Here is a 19,571-nt window from a genome sequence, read left to right as displayed (position 1 = left end):
TTCTCATTCCTCACTTCTCGTTCTCGCTCTCGTTCTCGCTCTCCCACCGCATCGAGGTACCATTTCGCAGCTCGCATAGCATATCTCGCATACCTCGCACTTTTCGATCGAACCCCTGAAGCACAAACCACGTGCACAACAATAGTGCCAGTCTTCGTATTCTCTGGATCATCATTCGCTTGTTCGTAAAGAATTATGGAGACACTCATGGAGTGCGACAATGCAGCGTATTCGATACGTCGTATTAGAATGGGTGTATACGTAAAGCGTATTTGATGGATTGGAGGTATGTTTTTGGACTAGCGTGCTGTTAGTTAGGGCTGAGCTGAACGTGTTTGATTGCCGGTCAAATTTATGAATGGCTTTGGAGGGGTCGTTCAACAGTGCGTTACGCTGCGCTGCGCTGCGCTGCGTGGTTTTGTGTTAAGGGGAAGGGGATGTGTTGAGTTTAATTGAGGCTTGGCTTTGATGTATTTATATGTACCGGTAGGTATGGATGGGTGGGTTGGTGATAAGGGTTTGAATTTTATATTGGTAGATGGCAGGGAATGTAACATCAAAGGTATTTTTGTTTTATAGAAATATCATGAGGTTTGTCTTTTGATTTTTTTGTTTTTTCTTTGCAGAGATTGGATTTAACTATTTATTTATTTATTTATTTATTCATCATTGTCTTTCTTTGAGCGTTCAACATACTTTACTTGGAGCATTGGGTTCTCATATTCTTATATACATACCTAGGTATTTGAATTCATCTCATCTCGAGCCCACGAATCACCTAGATATTCTATCGACGATGGACGACTCTTCGCTCAGAGAACTACAGGGTCTTGATCTCGAACACCAAAGCGAAGTCATGTCATCTATACCTCTCAATCTTGCCTTCACGAGTTTTCTAATCGAAAATTTATTTGCCTGGTTCTGGATGATTGGGATTCAATATTTCCTTTTCAAAGTGTTGTATCAACAGCAACCTCAAAAGCGATCTCGACATCGAAGTGAAAAATCCCTCCGACCCTCACGCTCCTCACATTGCGAAAATACCACATCAGAAATCCAAGCACCTTCTCCCAGCGAATCATACCTCCTCATTACACTCTTCTGGCTCCTTCATTCTCTCCTCAATACCCTTTTGATATCTCTCCTAAATACTTTCGTATCCCTCCTCTCCACCCCCGAAACCACACACACTTATCTCGAATGGCGTTCTACAATCTACAACCTTCACTACTGGGCTTTTAGCACCGGCGACGAATCTCCTATTTACAGGTTTGCAAAGCTTCTCGTGCTGGAAGTGATATTTTCCTGGTTGCTTTCACAAGTATCTCAATGGGTGATGGATACGATAATTCCGTTTTTGGGGGAGCTCCGAGGAGATTATGATGTTCGAGGAGTGTTGAGAAGCGTGGGAAGAAGGACGAGGGAGATTTACAAGTTCATGCTTGATGTAGATTGGAGTCATGATTTTGAGTTTTCTCACTCATCGAATGCTCAACTGCTAAATGGTGGTGACGCATCGACATCGCCTGATGAAAACTACAAACAACAAAAAGAACAAATCATCGAACTATCGCGTCAACGAAGCGAATGTCTGAGTACAGAGAAGGGCACTCAGGAACGAAATAGATGGAAGTTGATTATTGATGCGTTCGGCGCTGAATGAGATGAAGGAGATGTTGGGGCCGGCGGGGGGTTTTGGAGAGTTGGGATTAGTGTGGCGAGGGAGAGGGTGTGTTTGGGGGCGGTGAGTAGGGGGTCGAGTTTTATGGTTACGTTTGGGCTGGAGGGGGTGGAGGGGGGTGATTGTGCGGGGGGGGTGAGTAAGAGTAGGGGTGGGAGTGGTGATAGGGGAGTGAGGAAAGAGAGAGGAAAAAGAGAGATAGGAGGAGGGGAACGGATATTAGGAGGAATGATGGAAGGATATAAATTTAGAAAGTCGAATTAAGCAAACGAATTCAAAAGTTTGATACAGTTATCGAAGATTCTTACTCTGATTCCCGAGTCGATAAGATATCAAGCCCACTAGGTACTTAACCGATACCGATCAGTTCTAAGGTTGTCCGGAACGACTTCCAGCATGCCCCGCCCTCCTCATAGGAAAGCTCGCCATAGTCTCTTCCCTTCTTTATTCCTATACGATAACCCCCTTTACAGATTCTACAACATTATTAGATCTAATAGCAAGTGCCAACAGACCTCTTTTTCGAGTAATAAAGACATCACTCACCAGTACCAATAACTCGGAATTATATCCAGCACTTAAAATCTATGTCAAGAGATAGAACACCATTACGATGATATTTCAATCCTCTATCCTATTTCATTCTCTCAAATAATTTCATCTTCCATAAAAGTCAATTACTATCACACAAAATACAAATTATCCATCATCCCAACCCCCATTTTTCACTCTTCTTTTCCATTCACACTCTGTCTTGGCTACATCGAATTTCATCTCTTTACACAAGTCATGTCGTCATAGCTCTATTATCGATAATTAGTATTTTGGATACAGAGAACCTCGTATGTATAATCACTTTATCTTCTTATATTCCCCTTTTCTAGATATACGGACTGAATGCTTTTTTGTACGTGTTATATATATAGAAAGGAAATCCTGCTTTTGGACTTGATCATATGATTGTGGTTGAGAAATGAGTGGCTTTTGTTATTGATTAGTTGATCACCTGCAGCACCAGATTATCGAGGTGGTATTTTTGTGTTGGCGATGCATCAGTGTTCTTTCTTCACGTTTGTTTTCAAAGAGAATAACGTGGCAAGCGTATAGGTATGAGTTTCAGAAATTTTGCTTTCGTAGAAAGAGCTAGATGTATAAATCAAGCTCGAAAGAACGAAACTGGGAGGTCATTACTTATCTGGGAACGATTAGTCGAAGGAACTTGAAGATATATAAGATTGTATGATTGATGTTTCTCGAGAGGTGGAGGTTTGTTATTATGGAAAGAGGGGAATGAAGAGGTGGACTCGATATTCCGTTATTGGCTGACTGGTTTTTAGGGGTCATGATGTATGCTGCGGCTTGGCTAAACTTTGGCGTGGTAGAATGATACTACTTAATTGATGTTTGTTATGCATTATTTAATTATTATCCTCTTATCATTCTTCAGAACGTCAAACCTTCATGAAGAAAGAATGCCGTCAATTTTCGTTTAATAATGAAACTCTTTTTAACTACCTAGACACACTCCCACTCTCCATACCTCGAGAGTCCAACTCATATGATTTCGGAACAATTATCCATTCATCGCATAGCATGCTGGTTATTCACATAGTTGGAATTCTACTAATTGCCTCTCGAAGAGATGATGTTGAGTTTTTTTTTTGTTTTTTTTGTTTTTTTGGCGTTGTAGCCTACTAATAAGTAGCCATACCCTCATTCAAGATCTATCCTCTAATTTTCTCCCGGCTTGTATCTATTTTTCCCTTCAGACAGAAAATATCATTCTCAAGATTCAACACAGCTATGTCTTTTAGCTATCATGAATTACTTTGGAACAATGGCTTATGCACATGACCTTTGTTCAGTGGGTACTGGACCTGGTCGATATGGAACCTCAGTTGACTCAAGTACTGCATTCATTGCGATACCGAGTGTACTTCCCTCAGTATACTGTCCAGCGTGTTGCTTTGGCATGATATGGAAATATCTTTTCTCAAACGAGTCTCGGGCTATCATCTCACCGGAAAAGAACTTAATATTCGTTTTTTTGTCTTTTTTTCAATTGCTAGAGCAATTGAGATACTTTGTTTGGAAAGAAGATCTACCGGGACCACGCATCGTTCATCTAGGACGTCGATTACTCCAACTACAAATGGGAAAATAAGTTTTAGAGACGAAGCACCTAGTACCATTCACATGGCATATGTATTTTGCGAAGCATATATGGTGGTAATGGAAGAGTACAAGCAGATCTTTGATGGGAGTGTTGGATTGATTTCTCAGATATGGTTTGATTTCGATATTGATACTCTTTACTTCGATGGTGGACCAATCGCAAAACGTTCACAAGTAGACATGAATAGTGTGAGCTGGTCTTCTGATTTTCAGAAAGTCAAACATCTTGCTATTTTCAGTTATTCAGTAGAAACACATGGATTCCCTCATCATATCAGGAATTTTTCCATGCGTGACTTCGCGTTTAGAGATTCGTTGTACTAAATGCTAGTTCGTGGTAGTATTACTAATGTTATCCTCATCATTAGGCGCCATCCCTTGACTGTCTATGATAATCTCACGCTTATCGACTTACAAAACACTGTCGTATCATTGGCCGTACGTGAGAGTCCATACGATCCCATAATCGAGAGGACACTACAACGAAAACAATAATCCTTCCGCAATCGATATTGTTCTCATAGTATCAAGCTAGGACCAAGCTTAGCAAACATTCAAAGTTGGAATGAATACTGTAAGACAGCAAGAAGCTGCTGCAAACGGCGGTGTATCTCCTTTTGAGATGCCCATTGTTGAATGCAAAACCATGACGACGAAGGCGATGGAAATGAATTTGAAGGAAGTAGCAGCACAATTTCAAGTGAAGAAAAATGAATATGAAAGGAAGAGAAGAGAAAGGGGGGAGAATAGAAAGGGGACAGATGCTTAACGGAATATTTCTGCCCTCTAGACTGATGGGAATTGGAAATCAAGTGGCTTGAAAACATGAAGATTTGTAATATGGCTAGAACTTTGCAAAATCACCTTGGATAGTTAGCCATCTTGTTCAATTTCAAAGTTAGTTTTGTCGTCAGGGTTGGGAATCAGATCTGGAACGTCTGATTCTGTGATTCTCAGGGAAGAGGTATCGAGAGAGAGTTTCCTTTTCTTACCTTCTTAGAATTGTGGTTTTTGTTCATCTGAGATGGGAATAGTTTCATTCACTTTTCCATCGACTAGCCAAAGATCTTTTGATAGCTTGACAACCACAGCAATACGATATACAATTATATATCCATGACTACCTAGTGCTATTCATACTTGGCTTTCAATCCCACCTTCATGAGGATTTTACTTGAAGTGAAAGTGTATTGTCATTACTCGTATCATCTTCCAGCGTAGGAGAGAAGGCAGTCCCAAGAAATTCTTATACATAGTCCGAGAAATATCTCGTTCGAGAAAGATTATGGCGTGAGTATTCAACACCGATGATAATGCCTTGAGTCTGTCAGCAGAATTTTTGTTTAGTGGGCCAAGATTACTTAGAATCTATTCAATTGTTCGGAATTAACATTCATGAAAGCTCTCGAAATCCGGGCAATCAAGTAGCGAAAGAATCAATGGGACCCAGACAAAGATGAGCTAAACGGTGGATCACAGTTAAGCATGATCTTGGCAGGCACGATGTTTTCGTGGAGAAACAAGCAGTCGGTAATTTACCGGTACCAGTACTGGTTTGCCGAAGATTATGATCTGTCGAGGAAGGAGAGGGGGCAGGCTGTGCTTAAGCGAATATTCGAACATTGGTGGGATGGTTTGATTAATATATTTAGGTTCGGGTGTGAAGATAAAGATATGAGTTTTGTCATGCGGAAGCTTTAGAAATGGGTAGTGAACCGATTCAATAATTAACAAATTTATGGGGTTGTTTTTTGTGGATTTATAATGTGGTGTTTCCTGTCGATCAGTACCTGGAGGGATTGAAGAATGTCCGCATTCCGGACTGCTTTTAGTGATGTTGGAGAAGAAGTGAAGGTTGTTTCTCTGTATGTTTGTGATGGGTGGTTTGTATCTTGATTGCTTGAGTTCTACTCCGCATACTACTGTTTCGAATTGAGATACTGGTTCATTGAAAATCCAAAGTATTTAATGCGGAGTTTATGATGTTTCAGCTTCTCCGAGGACACAATTGCTTTTTTCTAACTATAGTCGGTGCTTTGGACGAACCGCCCATTCAGCACAGGTGTAACCCTGTGTTCCAACGATTTTGAGTTTTAACCACAAACATATATCTGGGATTGTCAGAATTGCGTATTCGAAGCATAATTTCTATAATTTTACATTTATAATTTGTGCCTAAAATAAGGTTAAAAGAATTTAAGGTTAAAAGTTAAAGCCAGAAATCCACTGTGATACCAAGCTAATTTATGGGTGTGAAATTTTGATACGAGCCCACCTCATTCATTTCACGTGTTTCTATAGCTCATCTGAAATGGTCCATCGCATATCGTATTCGGAAAAGGCCAAGAGATTTATATACAACGTTGGACGATTGTAGTAAAGATGCGATTGCCAAGATTGCTGAGTACTTTACATTGTCATTGTGAATGTCACAGAATTTGGACAACCAGAGATGAATAGTTGCTTGGAGAAAAGTCTTGGAAGAAAGAATTGAGGCAATGCAAGAAGATGTTGCTGTGAATTTTCTGGGTGGATATACTTCTTGTGCGGATTGAATGCATCGAGTGATGATAGCAAAATAGTATATAAGTATCGACGATGTTCTCTCTTTCAATTCATCATCAGCATCATCAGCATCAGCATCAGCATCAGCATCAGCTTCCACATTCATTCATTCATCCATTCATTCATTCCAAATCACCACAATCGTTAAGATCAGCAATCTAATTCAAGATGTATTTCTCCAACGCAAAATTCCTTTCTATCCTCGCTGCCGCAGCAGCAGTCAAGGGTGCTCCCATTGAGGAGAACACCATCCAAGCTCGTGCCGTCGTTAATCATGACTCTATCAACCCATGGGGAGAAAACGTACCTGGTAACGCCTTGGGTAACACTTTGAAGAGATTCGAGCCATTCCTTCACATTGCTCATGGTTGTCAACCATACAGTGCAGTTGATGGTAATGGAAATACCAGGTATGAAAACTACTTTTCCCTTTCCCTTCTGATATCGCTATACTAATACATTCTGTAGTGGTGGACTCCAAGATACTGGCAATGTCTCAGCCGGCTGCCGTGATCAGAGCAAGGGTCAAACCTATGTCCGAGGTGGCTGATCTGGAGGTCGCTATGGTATTATGTACGCCTGGTGTAAGTATCCCCTCCATTCTCCCCCACTCATTTCTCACCTTCTAACCCTTTTCAGATTTCCCCAAGGATCAACCAGCGGCTGGAAACGTCGTTGGAGGCCATCGTCACGACTGGGAGCACATCGTCGTCTGGGTCAACAACCCTTCCGTCGCCAACCCCACCTTGATCGGTGCCGCCGCATCTGGTCACGGAAGTGTGAAGAAGACGACCAATCCCCAACGCCAGGGTGATAGACTGAAGGTTGAATACTATGTCTCTTTCCCAACCAACCACGAGTTGCAGTTCACCAACACATTGGGCAGAGATTTGCCAATGATGTGGTACGACTTCTTGCCAGCTGTTAGCAAGACAGCTTTACAGAATACCAGCTTCGGAAAGGCCAACTGTCCTTTCAATGACCACAACTTCGCCAACAACCTCGCCAAGGCTGCAATCTAGATGTTTTTCATGTCAAATTCTTAGGTGCATTGTTCGGGGACTTTTCTTTTTCTGATTTTCTTGATGGTTTGAAGTGGGAGTACGAGTCATGCATTCAATGGGAAGGTTCTGGAGGATGATATGGGTTGGGCTCCGGTTTATGTTTTGTATTGTATCTCTTTGTTGAGTCTTAAAAAGAATCTGTAATGAAATTAGTATACTTCTGCACTACTCTGTCCAAATTCTTGACCCTGAAAGCCAAAATTGGATGACCACGTGGACCGGAGCTTTAGTACCGCGCAGGGTAAGCTTCAAATAAACTACCGCTTTAGGGCTGAGATTGAACTTGATTAATAATGTTGATGCATGAATCTTTATCAACTCCGAATTCTGTTTCTATCAGTCAATCGAAGTGTTAAAGAGCATGAGATCAGGACTATCTATGGCACTTCATACGGATTTTTCACCTCGAAGCGTTTTTGAATCTGAAATTCAATTTTTGATTCTTTAATACAATTTACTTTTTTTATCTAATATTTTAATAACGTAACTTATGGTGAACCGGGTCATATGAGGAACCGGATCACATTTAGCCCATCACTGACTTCAAACCCCAACAAATTTTGCTATACATACCAAATCACCTTTTATGCTTTCTCAAATTGAAGAAAAAATACAGAATACTATTATTGTACTTCAATTAAAGGAATTTAAATCAATTAAAAAAGCTATAGAGTATTTTGAAGTTTTTAAGTCAATTCTTATAGCTAAAGTTGCTGAAAGGAAATCACATACTCAATCCTACGAAATGACTCAAATTCTTTCAAACACAAAAGAAAATACTTTTGTATAATGAATTTTATAATTTATTATTATTGGATTCCTTGTTATATCTATATTGATAAAGAAAATAGCCAACGAAATTCGTTTTTGGTATATTCCGGTCGCGTTATCTCGAATTTCTATCTCGATAGAAATTCCATCTATAGGCTATGAATGGATTTATAGATTCTAAAAACGATATCCAGAACTTAAAATATGCTATTCATGTCAATTAGAGTTTAATTGGGTTAAAGAAACAATTCCGGAAAATATTCAGGCTTGGTTTGATATATTTCGTATACGTTTTATTAAGCGAAAATATAAATTAGATGATATATATAATATAGACGAAACCGGATTTGGAGTTGGAATTACTCAAAGTATACATATTATAATCGATTCTATTCAGAAATCGAATTGGAAAGTTACAGTTGGCAAGTAAGAATGAATAACTATATTTGAATATATCAATACAGCTGAAAAGGCTTTATTATCTATAATCATTTTCAAAACTCAGAATACAAATTCTATATAGATTCCAAAGGATATACTTCAAAGCTAATAGTTCTCTATTAATATAAATAAATGGATTTCAAATAGTTATAGATTAGAATAGCTAAAAAGGGTTTTCGAATCAGAATTCAAGAAAGTGTTAGATAACCGATCTCGACTTTTAATTATGGATAGTTATTCAAGTTATATTACAGGTAGCTTTATTGCTTTCTATATAAAGAATAATATCGATTTATTTATATTATCTCCTCATTACTTTCATTTACTTTAGTCATTTGATATTACAATATATAGACCAATAAAACAATATTATGCTTTAAAGATCAATCAATATTCTCGAATTGATATAAAGTAAATCTAAAGAACTGAATAAATAAAACTCTTTCAAAATATTAGAAAAAAGCATTGAATTCTTTTAATATTAAAGCTGGCTGGAAAGGAACTAATTTAGTACTTTTTGCTCTACAAAAAATACTTGATTCATTATTATTTAACTCTTTCTAGTAACCTTTCATTCTATAAATAAAAACCTTTAATCAAAATTTAAATTTATTTATACTTAGAAACTCTTCTTTAGATAGAATAAAGTTAAGGTAAGCAAATCAGATCTTTAATAAAACTTTAGCAAATAATGATTCTCTTGTATTACCAACTCGTTAATATACTAAATGTGACGATCCTGTCATATTAGTGGATCGGCTAGGTCCTCACGTGATCCACAATCCTGTATATTACCACTTTCTTTCGAAGAGCTCTTCTAGCTCTTCACCTTAATATTCTAAATAATGTAATTGTCACATTATACTAAGATCATATAAATTTTTTAAGCTCTTGATCACTTCTACAAAGCTTCCTATTGCTAGCCTGCTTGCTAAATACCTACTGTCTTCCACACTCGCTCCCCCAATACGATTATTCGTATAACCTCCGATCAAAACCTCTCCCTAACTCCGCTTCCGCGAATCTCACCCACCGACAAGCTGATATCTTATTATCATATCATTTAGAGTCTCCTTGCTCTATCAATAATGGATCCGAAGATCCTGAACCTAATATACAAACTATAGGAACTGATCGATTCGAAGCATTAATATACTCGCACGATCGATGCCGCAACGAAACAGCTTATTCAGTTGATCTGCTAGGCCAATCCGCGTTCCACCAACACTTCCACCGCTCTATCAGTACTACCAACAAGAGATACATTTCAAGCGGATCTTCTCTTTTTTGCTTATTTTATTTTCAACAATTTTCGAAACCTTTTTTTATTGATTTCGAAGCTTTTCTCACAAAAGCAATAAAACTACAAAACGCATATTTCCATAAAGTGATCAACAACACTACGAATTATATTATAAGCAACATTGGAATTAATATTGGAATTATAGATCAGATATTAATGATAATAAAGAATATAAATCATAATATAATTGGATTAGAGAATCGTATTTAGAATACTATTAGTATACTCGAGGGCAAGCTTTTCAGAAGGAGGGGGTAGTATAACGATCCTGTTATATTAATGGATCGGCTAGATCCTCACGTGATCCACAATCCTGTATATTACCACTTCCTTCCGAAGAGCTCTTCTAGCTCTTCACCTTAGTATTCTAAATGATGCAATCGTCACATTAATGTGACACTTTGCCTTAGAAGAACTGCGAGAGCAGAGTACAATTTATTCTTAGAATCTATAATTACAGAATCGGGAGTAAAGTGTTTGTAGAGTGTTTTTATATATTAGCTATATATATATGATTGTATATATATGTAAATGTGTATATAAGTGATTATAATTGTAATTAAATGCAATCTGTAATATTATCCTTCCTTTCGAAAAAGTTTACCTTTAAGCTTTATAATTATCTAATCTGTAGATACATTAACAATTCTAATGAGGCGTTGTTGTTTATATTATAATATAACATAATAAATAGATATATATACAAATTTTGCTTTTTTTCGTGATAGGAAGGTGTATGGGAAATAGAGGAAACTGTCCTGTAGCTTAGTAATAATACAAAGCCTTTGAAATATATAGATCACTCGAATTTCTCTTTCTTTTCCAAATCTTTTCCGATTATTTATTTTTTTTATATTTTTCGATTAATAATCAATATACCTTTTATATTATCAAGAAAATGTAGCAGCAAAAGCAAGTTATTATTAGTATAGCTAAAGCAGTGGGAGGATATATATATAGTAATAAGTTGTTTATTTTTTTTTTTTTTGTATTTGCTTTATTGATATATTTTTTTATAGCTTGTAGTGAAAAGGGTATCTGCCTTTTCTGTTGTATGAGGCAAGTGTTCTGTTGAGGAAGAGAAAGAGTCGAGTTATAATGAGAATGGCAATAATCTTATTAGTAAGAAAAAAAATAATAAAGAAGATAGATTGAATAACAAAGATATATATAAGTAAGATTTTCTTTTGGTATCTCTGGCTTGCAGTTAGTTTATCTAACAAATGTAATTATAAATATTAAAGGCAATATATCTAAAGATAGGGTTGATCTTTGATATACTCATTGGATATATCCATTCTATTATTTTCCAAAACAAAATTTGAAGGAAGAATATAATTTTTTGATTGATTGTATTAATAATTACAAAAAGAAGTTCACTAACAAATTGATTATAATAATATGTTATTTTTGTAATTTCGAAAATAATAATAAAATAGTTAAGAAAGATATTTTGGAGATCTTGTGTCAAAGTCAATCTGATTGTAAATTCGATATATTCTATTACAAAAGCATTAATTTCATTAATATCGATAAATAGAAATCTCTAAGTAAAAGATTATCAAAAAAGATAGTACTACAATAGGAACAATATGTTCAGGAGAATAGCTGGATTTATGCTGACTATATATATAATTGTATTTCCAATAAGAAAAATAGCATCTACTATCGACTTTCTGGATAATCATCTGGTCAATCTTGCTGTCTGCTTTATTTGACTAGCAAGTATAAGTGTAAATATTTGCCTAACGAGGATATGCATAAGATGTTTTTTCAATACCAATTGGTTATTATTAATACAATAATATAATAGAGATAAGTTATAATTTTATTAGCTTTTAGCAAAATTAACTTTTGAAATAACTTGATATGCAAAAAAGCTAAAAAGTTGTATTTCGAAAGAAATACTTCCTCTTACCCTTACTTGAGAAGCCGCAGAGCATTATATAATAGAGGTTACAGTGCAAAGAGACGAATTGGAGTAGTAGTACTAGTTTGTTCTAACTCAAATAAAAGTAGAGCTTTCGGCAGCTTGCGAGTAATTGGGTGTGACTGAGCACAGGCTTAGTCTTATTATAATGTGTATTGCAGCTAATAGTTGTTTTGTTTTTCGGCTTATGATTGTTCTATATATACTTGTTATCATTATTAGCTGAAGACTTGATTAATATTTTAATTTAAATTATTTCACCTTTATTATCATACCTCATCCAACTATAACTATTGATACTCGTAAAGACTTTCTTTCTGATTTAATTTAAATTTGCTGGATAGAGAAAAGACTTTTTTTTGTTAATTATTTTATCTTTATCCGGTTACTTTCAGCTTTTTATATGATTAGGATTTTTTTTTGTTATAATAATGAATTAAAGAAATTCTTTTTTTTTTTTTATTTATATATTGATTATTATCTATAAAATCATAATTATTTCTTTTCATTTTTGTAGAAACAAATCCATTCCAGTAGGTTATATAGGGGGTTCTGGTAAAATAGGATTTTGTAAATAGAGTTATGGAGATTGGTGCGGGCAGTTTTTAAGTTTAGAAGTGGGATATCAGGTGAGATTGTTATCGATATTTAGTTATAATACTTTGTATTAAGCTATTAGTGTATTTTCTTTATAGTTAGAATATGCTTTATTTTCTATTCAATATTATTAATGATATTTATTAGGGGTGGTGATTCGAGGATTTATTTGGGAAGTGGATTGTCTATTGTTTTGCAGAGTTTGCTAGATGGAAATACGGAGTGGACTTTGATAGTAAGTAGTAAATCTAATCGAAAAAATTTCTAGCCCGATTAATAATCTTGAATCTACCTTGAATAGAGTAATCCAATTTTTTAGATGGTTTGTTATATCGGAAAGTCTCTTATATTAAGTTATATATAGTTTTCCATATCGAATTGATTAAGTAGTAATATGAATTAACTAATCAAGATATCTTTTCTTATATATACAAGATATTTTTCTTTTGCTTAATCGAGTATTAATTTATTATATTTAATATACTTTCTAGTATTAGTTATATTCAAATCATCGATAAACATAATAGAGTCGAGTTTCCAATCTTAGGGATTATGGGGTAGATCGCTATACAAGGTCTCATACAGAGTTTGACTATCTAGTGATTTATGGGAAAGTGTGAGTTGAATGTAGTCCTATCATTAATAGAAATTCAGATTAATTATTTTGATAATAGCTTATAAAGGATTACAAGTATTATTGGAGATATTGATTATAAATCTCAGTTTGACTATCAATTTGCAGATAGTGAATGATAAATAACTTAACTTGCGTTTCTAAGATATTATTGAATTCTTGTTAGAATTTGGATATGAATTGAAATTACAATCAAAGATTATAATCTTCGGGGGTACTGTAATATCTATATATATAGTATAGGTACAAGCGGGTCTGATCTCTCGAATTGATTAATTTATAACAGGGTATCAAAATAGCTTGTTTGGTTAATTAATCGATAATAACAAATATAGTGGTTATAACCATATTTAATCCTTGTTGAAACTGCAGTAATCCATAGTGATGTATTGCTATGCTTGCGTAGGGATCAGGAGTGGGTAAAGGAGACTAGAAGTGCAATTTCTTAGTACAAAGCTATACTTGTATTTGTAACAATTCCGTATATATTAGTGATTGTGATTATTCATGTTCTTCTAATAGTATTGAATTGGCTAAGAGAGTATAGATTTTTTTAACACTAGGGTGTATAGTGAAGACTGAATCGTAAACTTCACGAATCAAATAGATTCGCAGATTTTTCAGTATCCGGTATGTAAAATCGATTGTGTGTAAAACAAGAGTTCTTTCTTGAATATAAGATACTTGTACAATTTGATATCTGAATACATAGAGCTTTTAAACTTGAATAGAATCTATTTACTTTAATAATATAATTTATAATAGTCAAAAAGCATATAATTACATATATATCGATATTTACAATTATATTCAAATCTTGCTATAGAAATTTGTATATAATCTTTATATCTACCTAATTATCTTTTATAAACTACTAAAAACAATTCTTCTTCTTAATATTATTTTATTAATTCAATTTGTTAATATAATATATAAATATATCTGTAAGTAGATTGTTCTTTCTAGCATAGTAATATAATAATAAAATTATAATCAGCGAATAATTCTATCTAACATATTTATCAAGTATTTAGCTATTTAATTGATATAAAGTATTCAAATACTTTATAATCGATATACATTTTGATCTAATACAAAAATCCAGTAAGTTCAGTTTTCCAATAGCCTAGGGATTTAATGATTATAAGTATTTCTTTATTATAAACTTTATAGTTCAGCTTGGTGGCAACTATTGTTTTTGAAAAGTAGGTATTGGTAATTATTTATTGCTGTACTTTTAAGATAGTATACTAGCAACTATACCATCGGATATATTGGTTTCCAGTATACAGGGTAGTATATAATTGTAATGCTACAGGAGAGGAATAGAGATAAGTCTATCTTTGAGTATATCAAATGTAATTTGATAGATTTTATTGAAGTGGAATTTAATATTCGTTTTTGTAAGTTTATAAGAGGTTTTGCTATTATATTATAATTCTTAATAATCAACAATAAAAGTTATAAAAATCTAAAAACAATTAGATATCACGGGGCAGGCGGGCTGGATAGGGTTCTAATAACTTTGTTCTAATCTGGCAAGGCTATACTGATTCGAATAATAGGTTTAGATTGAGAATTAAAATATAGCTTAAAAAGCTACAATATAGGATCTTCTAAATTGAAAATATACGGAATTCTTACAGCGAACTAATTCAATCAGGCCCTAGCTTGCTTGCGCTTTAGTGTGAATGCTTTTTTTAGTTCTTTCCGATAAAATCAGTATATTATATGAGCTCATATTGTAATATTACCCTTCTTCTAAGAGTTGAGCTTCATTAAGGCGGTATATTATGGTTTATAATTTATAGGTAGGCGGGGTTTGATTAAGTGGGATTGGGTTTGTTAGGGTATTTATAATGAAAGTTGTGGATTAGTTTTTGTATATCTTCTAGATAGCTTGTAGATTCTTTAATTGGTGTATTATAACTGATTCAACAAACAATATATTTTAGGCAAGGTTTTTTATAATCTTTTTTTTCCTAACAAGAGTTTAGGATTTTAATAATCTTAAAATGCTTAAGACTGTTTATTTTTATAAAGAGTGATAGTAGATTATGTTATTTAGGAATAGAATTATTATATACAGGATATAGCAGGTTGATATGGAAAACAGAATAAATCTTTATTGAGATTGGGAGCTCCAGTTTATAGGTATAAGGGCCTATCGGGTTCAGAATTTTAAAGGGCTCGAAATTCTTTCAATCAAGCTTTTTCTATGGGCACAGGGTCTTGATATTTCTGGTATTTAGTTAGATCAGGTTATTAGGCAGATATTTACAAACAGGAGAACGATGGGTATCAGTATTTTTCGAATATTAGGTTTGATTGATAATTAGTTTGATTTGTAGATATAAGAAAATGGCTTTTATTTTAGTAACAAATTCTTCGATATCTTATACAACAAAACAATTACTCTGGGATAATATAGACTCGAAGCCCAGGCGGAGGTGGAATTCGTAGTTCGAGAAGAATGGGGTTATTCGAATACTTTTGGATCAGATATTGTTGATAAAAAATTCAGTGAATAAAAGCCACTTTGCTCAATTGTTTTATAGATAGACTATATATAATCAAAGGTATTATTCTAGTATTATATTAGCCCTCTTGATTTATCCATCAGTTTCAGAATAATAAGTGGTTGAAAGCTTAATGGCTATACCTAAGCGTTTACAGATATATTTCTAGAATTTAAAGACAAATTGAGCTTTATGATTAAATATAATAATTAAAGGTAAACTATGGAGCTTCCAGATATTCTTTCGAAATAGGCAAACAACCTCTTTGGAGTTACAGATATTATAATAAAACAAGAAATATTTCATTTTCGTTAATCAATCAACTACTATTATAATAGTATTAAAACCAATATTTTTAAATAAGTACATAATGAAATCTATTGAAATATCTTGTCAAGCTTTTTATAGAATCAGGAGCGGGCAGAGAATTCCCTTCTAGCCTTTACAATTCGGAATAGTGTGGTAGTAATTATAGCAGTTACGAATCTATTATATAATATAATCATAATATCCAGACCAATAATAGTTTCGGGATAATAATTCAAAGATTTGGGTATAATACAAATAACCAACAGCAGGCGATTTGTGGTACAAGTGGAGTAGATAGGTTTTCAGAGGGTTATGATTAGGAATATATAGTTTTTCTTAATAGTATAGTAAATTATTGTTTTCGGTATACTCAGTAAAAGTGATTTTCGGGTATTTCAGGGATTCCTTTTATAGAAATTTCAGAACAGATTCGGATATAGGATCGGCTTGATAGTCTTTGTGAAATAGGGTAAACAAATTGGCAGAAAGGTTTAAAGAGTTTTCTGGATTCTCTAATTGTATTACAGGATTGGGTACAAATATGGCATATAGAATTACAGGCTCTATAACTTTGTCATTTTCTGGTAAAGTTATAATATTATTGGAATCCAAGTGGTTAGTGGTATTGGTAGGGTTAGGGTTTCTCTGGTTATGGGTGGTTATAGCAAAGTATACTCTTTTAATAATCTTAGATTCAATTAGGGTAACAGTAGCGAAAAACAGATCAGAATCCAGATTCTCTTGTTTCAGGATAATATGGTTTTGATATAGAAAACATTCATTCCTTTTCTTAGAGAGATCTTCTAATCTTTTAGTCAGTGCGTCAGATTTGACATTTAGTTTTTCAGAGCGATAAATAATTCGGAAATTAAATCAAAACAGAAATTCAAATTAATAGACTTAATAACAATTCAATAGCTTTGTTATGATAAAGTATTCCAGATTCCTATAATCAGTAATCACTTGAATTGATAATGCAATGCTTTCTAACTCGAAATACCATTTTTTGAAGCAATAGATAATAACTAGTAGTTCTTTATTATAAATTTTATAGTTATATTCAGCTATTAAGTGTTTTTTAAAGAAGAATACAATAGGTCTAAGTATTCCATTATTATTATATTGAGAAAATACTTTAATGAATATGTAATTAAAGGTATTAGTTTCTATAATCACTTTCTTTTCCCAATTGAAAGAAGCCAGAATAAATATTTTGATAAACACTCGCTTTAATTGATTAAACGCTTCTTAACAGACAGGGCTTTATAGAAACAGAATATTCTTTTTAATCAGATTTATCATCGGATTGATAATCTTCGAAAAATCTCTAATAAACTATTGATAAAAGTTTGAAAACCTAATGAATACTTGAATATCGATTATACTAACAGGCGATTTCCAATCCATAATTATTCGGATTTTCTTTAGATCTATTTAAATATTATTGCTTCCTATAATAAGATCTAGAAATTTGGTTTCGGATTTCAGGAATTTGTATTTTTCGAATTTAGCGAATAAGCCGGCTTCCCTCAATATTTACAGGACCTTCTGGATATAGCGGATATATTCCTTTTGAGTTTGATTATATATCAGAATGTCATTTAGGTAAGCAGTGCAAAATATATTTAGGTATCTTTATAAGGAATTATTAATAAACCTCTAAAAGATTATAGGAACCTTTATCAATCCAAACAGTATAACTAAGAATTCGAATAATCCGAATTGGGTATAGAATACAATTAGATATTCCTGTTCTTCTTTCACTCTTATATTATTGAAGGCAGAAATAATATCAATCTTACTGAAATACTTTATTTCTTTCAAATTGTTTAGAAATTCTTTTATTAATAATAAGGGGTATCGATCTTTAATTAATAAATTATTCAAAATATAATAATCTATACAAAATCAGAGACCTTTATTAATCTTCTTAATAAACAAAATAGGGAAGCAGCAAAGAAGGAGTTTAACTGAATGAACCCTTTTCTAAGATTCTTTTTTAGTCATTTTTTTAGAGTTTTTAATTCAGAGCGGAATATGAAGTATAAAATATTGAAAGAAAAAACAGCTCCTTTTTTAAAACAGATCTTATGATTATACAATCAATAAGAGAATAGTTTCTCTGTATTCTTTAGAAAAAAGATATTTTTCCAATTTCGGAATTCGGATAATAGGTTTTTAGGGTTGAATACCTTCTTTTTCTTATTTAGAATATTATTGATTTATTTAATCAATATCTAGAACATTTTATATTTCCGGTGGGTATAAATCGAATAGGCTTTTAGGGAGATTGTGGTTATATCCTTATTCTTTAATCTTTTAGAATAAATAGGCAGATGTACAGATCAGGCTTTTAAAGAAACATCTGGTAGAGCTTTTATATAGAATAAGCGGGATAGAGTATTACAAAATTCGTAGCAAAACAAGCTATCAAATTGAAATAAGTTTATCGCGAAGTCGACACAGGGGTTGTATTTCTTAAGCCAAGCTATTCTCAGTATAATAGGATAGTAGATTAGCTTGATTATATACAAAACGATCTTTTTCTTGATATAATCATTGATTCTGAGTTCTATTCGGATATAGAAGATAACTCGATTATTGGGCAGAGTGTTTTCGTTGAATTCTATGACTTTGAATACTATAGATAGTTGGTGTATTGATATTTTCTGGGAAGATATTTAATTTTGATTTATAAAAACAATTCCTTTATATCTGTTATTAACTATAGTATATATTGGGAGGGTGTCTTTTTCCAAGAGTAGGGTGATGGGTAAAATTATTAGATCTATATGATTATTTAATTCATCTTTCAAAGGAAGGCTATAAGTAGTAGCAGCAAATAAACGGAGGGTATATAGAGAATCGTTCTGATTACGATTTAGATTAGGTATATTCTGTTTCCCGAATTAATTAAGTTAATTAGTAAGCAGAAAGGAGAATAAGATAGAAAACGGATAGGGACTTGGTCTTTTGAAGAATTATTTAGTATAGGACTGATTCTTATAAAGCTGGTTGTAGTAGTGGTAACTCGAAATTAAATAAAACGGGTATCGAAGTATAGGCAGTCTTGTATCAAATGGTTGGTAGAGCTGCAGCGATAGTATTCACTGTGTTCCTATTGCGAACCCAGGTTCCTAACAGTGTATTTCTTTTTTCCTAAGCTTAGATCTATTGAGTCTTCAGGAGTAGACTTTAGACTAGCAAGTTATAAAGACGAAATAGCAATTATTCTTTGGAATAAAGTTTTGGAAATAATAAAACGAATATAATGGATTTATTATTAATATTAACGGAATTAGTTATCGAATTGTTATAGATGGTTAGTGTATTAATAAAATTCACAAATCGGAATAGAGTTATATAATAGTATATCTTATAGTTCGTAAGAGATTTCTTAAAATAGAAGTGGGGTTAGAGTATTATTAGGTATTTTTTTTTTTAGAGCGAGTTTTTGGAATTCTATAAAAAAGGTATTAAAATCAAGGTGTTTTTGCTTTAGTATATATAGTTTATTCTATGCGTTTTATATTCAATCAAAATCCTCAAAGACATTTTCAAGATATTTGAGGAATATAATAT

The 19,571-nt window shown here is 33.4% G+C and overlaps 3 protein-coding genes across 3 annotated transcripts; all 3 read left to right on the top strand.

Moving 5' to 3' along the window:
- Positions 1-796: 796 nt before the first annotated feature.
- Positions 797-1,663, top strand: EAF02_009363 (uncharacterized protein; the record flags this gene model as incomplete). The annotated part of the gene is made up of 1 exon (XM_038905411.1): positions 797-1,663. The coding sequence occupies one exon, from the start codon at positions 797-799 to the stop codon at positions 1,661-1,663; it is 867 nt and encodes a 288-aa protein (XP_038754864.1).
- A 1,855-nt stretch (positions 1,664-3,518) lies between these two features.
- EAF02_009362 (uncharacterized protein) lies at positions 3,519-4,180 on the top strand (the record flags this gene model as incomplete). The annotated part of the gene is made up of 2 exons (XM_038905410.1): positions 3,519-3,730; positions 3,751-4,180. 2 exons carry the CDS (start codon positions 3,519-3,521, stop codon positions 4,178-4,180), a joined length of 642 nt encoding a protein of 213 aa, XP_038754863.1.
- A 2,409-nt stretch (positions 4,181-6,589) lies between these two features.
- EAF02_009361 (uncharacterized protein) lies at positions 6,590-7,443 on the top strand (the record flags this gene model as incomplete). The annotated part of the gene is made up of 3 exons (XM_038905409.1): positions 6,590-6,831; positions 6,890-6,963; positions 7,061-7,443. 3 exons carry the CDS (start codon positions 6,590-6,592, stop codon positions 7,441-7,443), a joined length of 699 nt encoding a protein of 232 aa, XP_038754862.1.
- Positions 7,444-19,571: the final 12,128 nt, after the last annotated feature.

This window comes from Botrytis sinoallii, assembly GCF_014898435.1.
Source record: "Botrytis sinoallii strain Bc 23 chromosome Unknown BSIN_019, whole genome shotgun sequence".
In the NCBI taxonomy this organism is placed as follows: Eukaryota; Fungi; Ascomycota; class Leotiomycetes; order Helotiales; family Sclerotiniaceae; genus Botrytis; species Botrytis sinoallii.
Note: the sequence above shows the minus strand (reverse complement) of the source record. Positions and strands in the feature narration are given on the sequence as shown.